Source organism: Solanum pennellii, chromosome 5 (genome assembly GCF_001406875.1).
Source record: "Solanum pennellii chromosome 5, SPENNV200".
Lineage (NCBI taxonomy): Eukaryota > Viridiplantae > Streptophyta > Magnoliopsida > Solanales > Solanaceae > Solanum > Solanum pennellii.
Genome location: NC_028641.1, coordinates 26,198,583 through 26,209,618, shown reverse-complemented (window position 1 = coordinate 26,209,618; position 11,036 = coordinate 26,198,583). Strand labels below are relative to the sequence as shown.

The 11,036-nt window shown below is 31.9% G+C and overlaps 1 protein-coding gene across 7 annotated transcripts; it reads right to left on the bottom strand.

Moving 5' to 3' along the window:
• Window positions 1-2,630: 2,630 nt before the first annotated feature.
• Window positions 2,631-8,449, bottom strand: LOC107018459 (2-oxoglutarate-Fe(II) type oxidoreductase hxnY-like). 7 transcript variants are annotated; one of them, XM_015218944.2, is made up of 12 exons: window positions 8,310-8,449; window positions 6,849-6,959; window positions 5,677-5,872; window positions 4,968-5,066; window positions 4,806-4,857; window positions 4,533-4,654; window positions 4,351-4,451; window positions 4,211-4,269; window positions 3,891-3,947; window positions 3,636-3,681; window positions 3,258-3,337; window positions 2,631-3,015 (listed from the first exon to the last, which is right to left on the bottom strand). In XM_015218944.2, the coding sequence occupies exons 2-12, from the start codon at window positions 6,945-6,947 to the stop codon at window positions 2,937-2,939; spliced, it is 990 nt and encodes a 329-aa protein (XP_015074430.1). In that variant the 5' UTR covers window positions 6,948-6,959; window positions 8,310-8,449; the 3' UTR covers window positions 2,631-2,936. The 7 variants fall into 7 exon arrangements, with proteins under 7 accessions (XP_015074430.1, XP_015074431.1, XP_015074432.1 ...); XM_015218945.2 differs by having other exon boundaries at window positions 6,849-6,955; window positions 8,310-8,440; XM_015218946.2 differs by lacking the exon at window positions 8,310-8,449 and adding an exon at window positions 8,210-8,303 and having other exon boundaries at window positions 6,849-6,955.
• Between the last annotated feature and the right edge of the window lie 2,587 nt (window positions 8,450-11,036).

Here is an 11,036-nt window from a genome sequence, read left to right as displayed (position 1 = left end):
ACTTTTCTCAAGAGTGCCCTACACTCAGCATCATAGAAGGTAAGGCCAACAAGTTTAGGCCCCAGGGCTCTGGTTCAGTCGATTAGAAGTGGTCCCCAAGGTACTAGAGGTGGTCCTTGTGCAGAAAAATCGGATGGTTGAGGTGGATGCAATTATATGTATGTTTTTCTAGGGAGGCTGGAGGCGGATACATTAGATATGCTATTTTCACAGGTTCGATCTTCGTCTCTCATCGACTGTGATGCTTTTGATGTTGGCCTAGGTTGTGTCTTGATGCAACATGGTAGAGTTATTAATTATTATATTTTCAGGCAGGTGAACCTTAATGAGAAGAATTAAGTCACTCATGACATGGAGCTACGCTAGTAGTCTTCGAGTTGAAGATTTGGTGGCACCACTTTTTATGGAGTTCTCTTTGATGTATTCACCAATCATCGTAGCCTTTATTATATCTTCAGCAAGGTACCTTAATATGAGATAGACAAGTAAATTGAGTTACAAAAGGACTACGACGTTTCTATACTCTATCACCCGAGCAAGATTACTGTGGTACATACACTTAGAGTTGCAAGACGGTAACTGTAGGGACGGATCTATGGGTACTCGTGGGGATGCCACGACACCGACTGATCTCGGAAAAAAACTTTGTATATACATGTATATATGTATAAGAAAGTTAATATATAGTTTCTTTGCCACCCACTAAACAGTATGGTAAATAGTTTAATTGGCAAAGTAGGCCATGTGCCACACATGTAGTGTGGGATTGAACCTCGTCTGCAACATTAATTTTTTTTGGAAGTGAAGCTTTTTCTTTCTCTTTTTTCCTTTTTTTTTTGGTCATTTTTATTCACCTTTTTCTTTCTTTCTTTTTTTCTCTTTTTTTTGTCATTTTTATTAATGTGTGAAGCTTTTTTTTTTTTACTTCCGTTCATTCTTATTTATTTATCAGTATTTTTTATTAATTCTAATTGATTCTTATTCACCATAATTAATTCTTAAGTTTCTTTACTTTTTCTTTCACTAATTATTAATCTTTTGATATGAGTGTCTCGTGTTTATTCTTTTATTAATTAATGAGTATTGAATTATGAACGTGACATAAATATTATTAATAATATATTTAAATGGTAATTTTAAAAAAATATAAGTTTGTAAAAATAGTGAATATTATTATTAGAGTTCTTTTAATTTGAAAGTTCTTTCGATCTTCACCAACGTTCTTGGTAAGTAGGATGACTAGATTGAACTAAAATTTGTAGTCTCTTTGTTATATTTTGCAACAACGCATAAATTCAATATATTAAGTTAACACTATTAGATAGTTTATAAAAACTCAAACTTTAGAATGAAAATTCTTTTTTTTCCTCAAAGTTTCAGCGAATAAAGCCACTAATTCCTAAAAAGAAATAAACATTGAATTGCTTATTTAGTATCTAAAAGAAAATATTACCAACATGCATGTTTAATTGATTTGTTTATAAAAATCGAAAAAAGATAATTAACTCGATTATAACTCAAAATTAAAGCAATCGACCCGCTTTACTTAAACAACATGGCACCAAGGACCTCCAAATCCTAGATCCGCCTTTGACGATAAGCATGGAGAGTTTGGATTTCCTAGATGTGGAGGAGAGACCTATGACTTTAGCCATTCATTCCTTACCCAATTAGATGATTATGCTTGATATTTCTTAGTTGGGAAGAGTACTTACATGTGTGGAGGCTAGATTGTCCTTGCTCGAGCAGATTTTGGCCCAACAATTTGAGGATCCGCAGTAAAGGTGATTCGGGACAGGGTCCTTATCGTTGAGGCTAGGAAGGCGACCTTAGATCCAGAGGGCATCTTGAGGATTGAGGGTTGTATCTATGTTCCTAGAGTTGGTAAGTTGGTTGGGCTGATTCTTCCTATTGTTTTAGATATTTGATGATGTATCGTGATCTAGACAACACTATTAGTGATCTTGGACATTGTTTTATAGAAAAACAAAAATACAATTCAACACCTATCATTTACTTAAGTTACTAGTTCATCCGTCCATTTAACTAACAATATTAATCTTAAAGCAAGTGAGTCGTTGTACCATTATTACTTCATCTATAGAGCCACTTACTATCGTCATTTCAAATACAAAGTCACTCAAGTAATACAAACGATATTTCTAATAGATATGGCTTACGTAGAATTTTTTCGATGAGTCATTCTGATAAAAAGAAAGGAAGGTCAATTTAATGGTTCAATAGCCATATTTCTTTAATACTTAAAAATATTTTCGAGTTTTTTCTTTACTTTTATTTTGTATTTAGACTACGACAATTGACAACTATAGTAAAATCATATAAAAATTAGATAGAAATAAAGGAGCAAAAATAGAAAGACCATTTATGATAACAGAAAATTCTAAAACTTCATTTTTGAATGGATATTAAGAGAACTAATCTGAAGTTTCATTTTTCAAACCCTAGAAAATCTACATATGTCCTTGACATTCTTCAACAGTATCACTCCCATTTTCAATCCAAACTGTTGGAGTCATTGCTCCGGATCTTGTTCTCCCGGTAGAAACCAGTTGGGTTCCGTAGTTTTAGAATTTTGTTGATCCCAAGTACTCCATCTTCATCATTGCATATAGGAAAGACTCATTCTTCTAAAATTAAAAACTAAAAAGTATTATCTGTATAGAAGTCTTTCAACAATAGTTGTTCCCTCCTTTACAAAAGTGGATGAGTGGATAGCAAAAGACAGCAAAGTTGTATAAATGTACTACTACCTACATGGTGAATATTCAAACTATAAACCATTATACAATTCTATCACACATTCTCAAGTAACTGCAGATACAGATTAAACCACAAGCCAGTCCAACATTATTCGCCATTATAATATGTGCAAGAAATGTGCGGCGCCATTTGTATTTTACCAGTTACCAAGAATCTCATTTGTAAGAATTTCTATCAGCATGAGTGTCTTTGTAACGTTGGAGCAAGTACGTCTCGCATTTGATTGGAGGATACCTGATAGAACAGCAACCAGACAACAACTTCATTAAGCAAAAGTACTGAGGACATAAAGGATTTCTAACAAGCAAATCTCATATTTTTAAAAAACCAATGAAATATGTTTTCAAAAACTACGGACAAATACACGTTCAAACTTCAATCCAAACTTCATCAGATATAATTTTCCAAAACTATTTAGAAATGTATGAGCAAACGATAGCTTAGTTTTGTGCCGCATTTAGGCATATATTACTTGCCTCGGTGGGTTGACTTTTGATTGGCAGGTTGGCAAGCATTCAACAAGACAGTCGTGACTTGGCTCCATAAAATATGCAATCTGCACAACATGAAGAAGAGTGACAAAATCATTTGTTCTCCCATTTCCATAAGAGCTAATTATCTTCTTTCTTTTGAACAAGTTATATCACATATAGTGACCATAAAAGATCTCCTTCCATTCACTTATATAATTAGACAAATACATTATATTATAACATTCTAAAGACATTTCTTTCCGGGGTTAATAAGTACTCTTCTAAAAGGTTTGATAGTAAAATTGAACAACTCTCTTTAAATGATTACGCCATTTATAATATTTCAATATGAAAGCATCCAAAAACCATTCAAGGGCTTACAGAAAATCTTTCTTGACCATTTGCAAGGACCCGATGCAGTGTTGATCTGAACAGAAGAGCAAAAAGTTAGCTGACAAGAAAAATAGTACGATTAGCGTAATTTTTAGAATAGAATGAACTTAGTGATATTAGAAAAAATTGCCAAAAAATTTGGGGACTGGGGATTATATGGTACTTTTAGAAAGATAGTGAAACCAATATTGCCAGACTTCTGATCTACTTAAATTCTCAACATGCAGAATGATTATATATTACCTGAAAACACCATTGCTCCAGCGCTCAAGCATATCACCAAGATTCACTACAAAAGCACTGTAAGTAGAATGTCAATCACAATATCCCCATAATTTCTGCTGCAAACTAATTTGTCCATTAGATTATAGAGGGCAGAAACTTCTATTTCACTTTGTAGATGATTTAGACTTGACGTTAATATTGTTAACAAAAGGCATGCTGCCTTTGTTGGATACTGCAGGAAAAGACATGTTTCTAAGCAATATCAGACCTTCCAAGTTATAACTTGTGATCTACTTACAATATTAGAGGATAGAACTAAGAAGCTTATTATGTCTCACCCTTTCAATGGTGGCACATACTCCCAAATCTGAGGCTTTGCATCCTTATCCTTGCATATCTGAAAGACTTTTAAGAGTTAATGCTCCACATCAACAATGAAGAATATATCTAGAAAATTGGAAGTACTTTAATGATTTACCTGAAGGCCAGAGACATCATCTGTGGCCAAAAGAGTTATCAGACCATAGTCAGAATGTGCACCAGCTCCAAAAATTCCATTTGATGGATCAGAAAGTTTGCCTAGTTTGACATGAAATCAAATTATCAGTTCACTTTAAATAGAAAAGCATGATGGCTCTGGTGATATTTCCCCATATTTACCTTCATAATGCAGTAGGCGCAAAGTAGCAATTGGTCTGCCAAGAAACTCTGGCCGATCAAAAAAGTCAACATCAAGATCAAGTGCAAGGGCTATGAGCCTTGATACTGCTTTTGTCACCTCACTGATGCAGGCCAAAGAAAGGAAGCAAAATGATGGAAAAATGAGAAATGCAGGGGACAAGACAATCTTGAAGATCTAATGCAATATGCTCATTAACAAGATAATGAGAACGTATAAAATATAAAGAATATGATTGGAAGACAGTAACTCACAGTGCCTCTTGATGATACTTCTTCATAGTTTCCTTCCATCCAGGCAAGGTACCTTTCAGAATACTAACCAATTTAACTTCTAAGTGCTTCATAAAATATTGACGTTTAGGAAGGTCATTGTGTATTCCTCAGGTAAATGACTAGAAACCCCTCGAAAGTTACCTGCAGTAGGCCACACATTTGACCCATAAAATGGTCTCTGAGCTTCAGGATCATCTTCAGGTACTTCAACACCAATGTAATATCCCTCCTTATAGTCACCTAAGGCCCATCAAAAAGCAGCCAACTAAGTGAAGAAGTAGCTTTTTCCTACTTGTTATTCCAATGCCATACAGTTATTAAAGAAAGTGAAAAGACAAATGCAGATATTACAGTGTGAATGCAGCTACCTGCAATCCAGTAAATAGTGTATTAATAACACATAAAAACTTTGTAATGGGAAGACCTCACACAAGATAGTAAACCATATACCATTCAATATGAATAAAAAGCATGCATCACTATTCTCATTTTCAGATAATACAGACAACTATTGTGTGAGCTCTATCTTGACTAATCACTTGGTAGCCTCTGCTTAAGTAGCTTTTCACACTGTTCTATGATAAGATACTTATATTTCTTATACTGCGAGAGTAAAGAGAATCAGAGTCTAACCATCCTACACCTATGAGCATTCTCTCTGACTCTTTCTCTCTCAGGTAGGTGTCTAGATGAGAATTGTTATCTTTTGTTTGTAAGAACATCTATTTTGGGCATCTTAATTAGTTTAATCCTACTGGTAGTGCAGTGAACATTGGGTAGTAATAAGGCAAATATCCCCTCTAACTCTAATCCAACAATAATAAGAACAAGAGAGATGATAGATACATACCATTTATTTGATTGTCAGGATCCAAATGTTCATCTAGACTAGGAGTGTAGCCCCGATGTTTTTCATTTCTAAGAAGCTTCATCTTCTCTTCCAAAGGAAGATCAAAGAGCTTTTTGCTTTGAGCGAAAACCTCATCCATAAACTCCTGGCTAATACCATGATTGACAACATAGAAAAATCCCGAATCTAAGCAAGCCTGTGACCAATAGCAAACACATATGAGCTAATGGAGCAATAAGATATCTCAATGGAAAACAAATGACGATGAAAGAAAGGAAATGTGACCAAAAAAGGAGAGATAGTGGTGATTCTATAAAATGTAGTTAATAAAGGTCCTATCCTTTGCAGGGGGCGGGAACTTGGGGAAATATTGTCTGAGAGACAACGTTTGATCATTTACAGTTTGGTAATTTCCTGCTAGGTGGAAAGAAAATAATCTTCATGTTGAAAGGTTTTGACAGGACAACAATGAGATGATTAAGAGAACTTCCACTGCGAACACTAGTTAGTTGAAAAGCAAGCAAAGAGCTAGTGAAGGCCGGAAAGAGCTAGTGTTGAATCCAATCTGAAGCTCTTTCAAACAAGTGAGGAACGAGTGACCACATGCTCTGGTCAGACGCTCGACATGTAGTTAGCTTAAAACATGTTCATCATGTGGTGGAGCGAAGTGCACCTCTGTGAAGCAGCCTAGCATCACTTTAGATGGGAGCAGAATGGATGACTTAAAGTGAAAGTAAGTAACGGACAAAGAGAGGGCTTCAAACTAATTGTTGATTCCATGTTTTAACAGAAATTTCAATTTGTCCAACAGATTAAATCTCCTAAAAAATATAGACTATTCGGAAAATGGTGTTTTTAGATAAAAAGAAGGAACCTAGACTCTTTGTATCTAATTCAGGTGAATTTCACAACACAGCTCATTCATTCTCCTCAAACGTTATATGGTAAGTTGTTCTTTTACAGATGCTACCATCAGCCTCGATAAATAGCCAATAAAGATCATAACTCTTCTTCATTAAGCACACATGAATACATACAAATGCATAATATATATTACTAGTTTCTGTTATACACATGATTTTTTCCAAAGTTAAGGGGTGCACATGTACCCCTAATTTTGTATGTGGAACCGCCTCTGTATAAATATAAGAGAGAGAGAGAGGGGGGGGTACCTGTTTGAGGAGAGAAACAGAGGTATGAATGTCAGGGCTGGAGAGATCGATACAGTGTAAAGCAGAAATGTTGGCAGAATCAATTCCATCATTCTTCATGTTCCTTCCTGCCTTATTATTCATGAAATCAACGATTAGTTTTCTTCTCTTCTTTCCTCGGTTTTAACTCCGAAGGCTTCACTAATGTGCTAATGGACTTGCCAATGTGATTTTATTTTAAACTTGATAATATGATTTTACAATTTCAAACTATTATGGCATATCAAGATTTAAGTTAGAAAAATCTTTTGATTTTCTTTTTAACACTTTCACATAAAATAAAATGGGACAATAGAATACTTTTGAGAACTCTCTTCTTCCTTTATGTAAACCACCTCAAAGTTTTTCATTTGGATGATTGCACGTCTTTGGAGTTTGATGTTATTACATCACTTGAATAAAAACATGGTGGATTAACTGTTGGGGTTGAGGAGATACAAGAATGTATACAGCATGTTGAAGTAGATGACTTAGGCTTCAAGGGGAGCATGGTGCAATGGTCAGATCAATGAGGATTGTATTTCCAAAAGATGTTTGGGCAACCAATTACTTGAGAGTAGTTGACATTACTCACTTGATTAGAAGTGGATCTGATCATGCCCCCCTTTGATATGTTATTCTAGAAATAACACTACTATTAAGAATGAAACTTTCCTAGACATAGTGAAGACCAACTGGATCACACACAAGAGCGCTGACCCAATGCAGTAAGAATATATTGCAGGAAATAGAAAGAGTGCAAGATATTATAAGGTGCATGAGGTACAGTTTGAGACTGAATTATTTCTGTAAAATCAAGCTGGATTAGTGAAGGGAAGAAGTGTCAACAAATCATATTAAGAACCAAGACCACTAATGTGGTTAGATGTGGAAAATAGTTATGATAGATTATCATGGTTATGTTTATCCAAGCTAATTGATAGGGTTTACAAATCACAAGCAATAATTGGTAGTCAACAAGAGGTGGATATCACTAGTGAATCTTTTGGAGGGGAAGGATTGTTTATACATGTAGTATCAGTGATTAATTGATGTATGGTTTGGAATAGTAGAGTGGGTGGGATATACCAATTCAGAAAGCCACCAAACCTAAGGTGAAAGGTAGTCCCCCCAGAAGGACGAATCCAAGAAAAGTAGTTATCAGACATGGATGGACAAGGAAACGCAGCATATGCTCAAGCTGGTAAGAAGGTTAGCTTTATAATCATTAATTAATAAAAATTACCTATCAATTATTGTAAACAAACATTTGGATTTGATCCATCCATATTTCATGAATGGAAACAACAGAAATAACCAAAATCATAGATAAAAATCCATACATGTATGTATATATATAGAGATAACTCAAAGATCGAGGGCACAAGTAGCAGCTAACACAAGACAAATGAACAACAAAAGGGGAAATTATATATAACTTACTCCACCATAAACAAGGATTCACGGAGAGAACAACTCCCAAACAATGGGCCCCAAAGAATCTCTTACCACCCAATGTCTCGAAGAATCTCTAAGACACAAATATATTTGTTATTTTTAATAGGGAAAAGGATATAATATGCCCCAAACTTTTTTATTTGAAGCTGACGTACTAAAGTGACTTATATATATTTCAATTTATATACATTTATATATCTTTTTTTCTAATAGAAATGAAAAAAATAATTTAATCTAATTTTTTAATTATTTTTTAAAAAAATATAATCCCTTATGAGTAAATTTAATCCTCGTCAAACATATTTATTCGATTTTTTTTTCAATGACTAATTTAGAATTACTATTTTGATAATCAAATTTATTTATGTTTCACTAATATTCTTATAAAACTTATTGTAGATGACCAAATATTTTTTTCGAATACAAAAATTAATACAATATAGACAAAAAAAATAAGTTAAATTTTTTTTACACTAAGGAATAAAAGAAAAAAAATAAGAATAAGAAACTCAAATAATTATAATAAAAGAAGTCCAAAAATAATTTATGTATGAAAAAAATTAAAACATACCTTGAACTTTAATAGAAAATTAATATATATTATCCTAAATAATTTTTAAAAAAATATAAATTTAAGACTAATTTTTTAATTTCCGTTATGAAGGGTATATGTGAACTCATTTTGTAACGGTAGGGATATATGTAAGTCGTTTATATATATAAGTCTCTTTCATAACGAAGGATATATCAACTCCAAATGACAAAGTTTAGAGATATATGAGACCCTTTCCCCTTTTTAATATATAACAAATATATTCATTTATTTATAAATCTAATAGTGTTAAAATTTCATTATCTACCTAATTGGCTAATAGATTCACTATTTTGTTTTCTTCGTCACTAAACTCCATAAAATCTAACGCTGTTATCTAGTACATTCTCTCATAAAATTTACAATTATCTCTTGACCAATTTTGTATCTAGTTTCAAATATATACAATAAAATAATTAATTTATAATAAAGAAGTGAAAGTTTTTGGCTAAAATCATTCTTTAAGTATGACTCAAATTTAATGTATATCCTTATATTATCTAAGTGAGCAAAAACATCCTTATACTATCCAAAAAATAACAAGAATCATCATTCAGTCTATTTTTGTTGAAAAATTAATTGAACAGATAATTTTTTTTTAATTTGGTCATGTCTTAGCTACATCGAGAAGATCAATATTACCTAAAAAGAAAAAAAGATATGGATAAGGCCATCCTAACAATAAGGTCTTCCCTGTCTCGGGAAAGGGTCCTCCCCTCTTCTTCATACTTTATTCTCATAATTTAAATTTAGTGTGTTGTTAGTTTATATGTTCTTTTTCCTGCATAATCAAGTGAATTGACTTGCAACAATACATAAGTTTTGAAATATTTATACAGTAGGATCCAATTGTATGAAAGATTATGCAAGAAAATTATTTTAAAAATATTATGTGCAACTATTTAGAGATTCTCTTTAATAAAAAAAATATATAGTACGTATATACTATATAGACAATGCAATTCACATTTTAAACAATATATAAAAATATTGGTAATTTAGTGAAATTATGTAGGCAAACTGTTGTGGAAATTAAATAATAATTACTTTGTTTGCAATTTGTAAAACTGGAGTTGTATTTGGACAAAAAATTTTACAAAGAATATTTAGAATTTGAATATATTTTGTCTGAATATTTTAATCCTCAATTTCTAAAAATTAAAAAAATCGCCCAACTTGACTAGCTTAATCGTGTGTACATATATTCATTCGACTTGACACATTTTTTTGTTGGTGGCTTGAGTTTCTTAAAAAAAAATAGACAGAAGGATGAATCTTACAATTTTTTGAATAGTGCAAAGATATTTTTTGTTCACTTTTATGATACAAGGATGTACTTTAGATTTTCATCATAGTTGAGAGATCATTTTAGCCAAAAACTCAAAGACGTGATACATAAGTATCCCTAAGCAATAATCGAAATCTCGGCGATACAATTAAACTTAACTAGTACCTATTACCTACTAAACTATTTTAAAATGGAATAAACACACCCAAGAGCTGACATGGCAAAAAGGGTGTGCATACTCTCAAAACTAAAATATTGTACAGATATCCTTTTTTGATTGGTCTATTTCCGATAAGTCAGTACATATAATTATTTACATTAAAACATATATATTTAATTATTTTCATATTTTTGCCAAATATTTATTTTAATCTCTTCCTCACTTTAAACTTTTTATTTTATCTCTTTCTTTAATTTAATATGTTTTTAATTATTTTTAAAAAGATTGTGTATTTTTAGAAAATGATAAACTAAAAATTTTCCTTTACGTTTTATTTTTTATGTTGTATTTAATTTTCTTCTTATTTTGATACCCTTCCAAAATTAAATTATTTTAAATTACACCAAAAGAAAAGACAAAGAAAATAAAAGGAATAAATAAAATCAATTAAAAAAAGAGAAAAAATACTGAACAAAGGTTAAAAAAAATAGAGAAAATAAAGTTCAAAAACAAGAATTTTTTTTAAAAAAATTATGTGTATTGAATTAATTTAAATACAAGATAAAGAAAGTAAAATATTTTTAAAATAATATTTTTTTAAAAAAGCTAAAAATATAATTACACACGTGCCAAATAAATCTTGTACAAACATATTTAACTTACCTAGTTGAA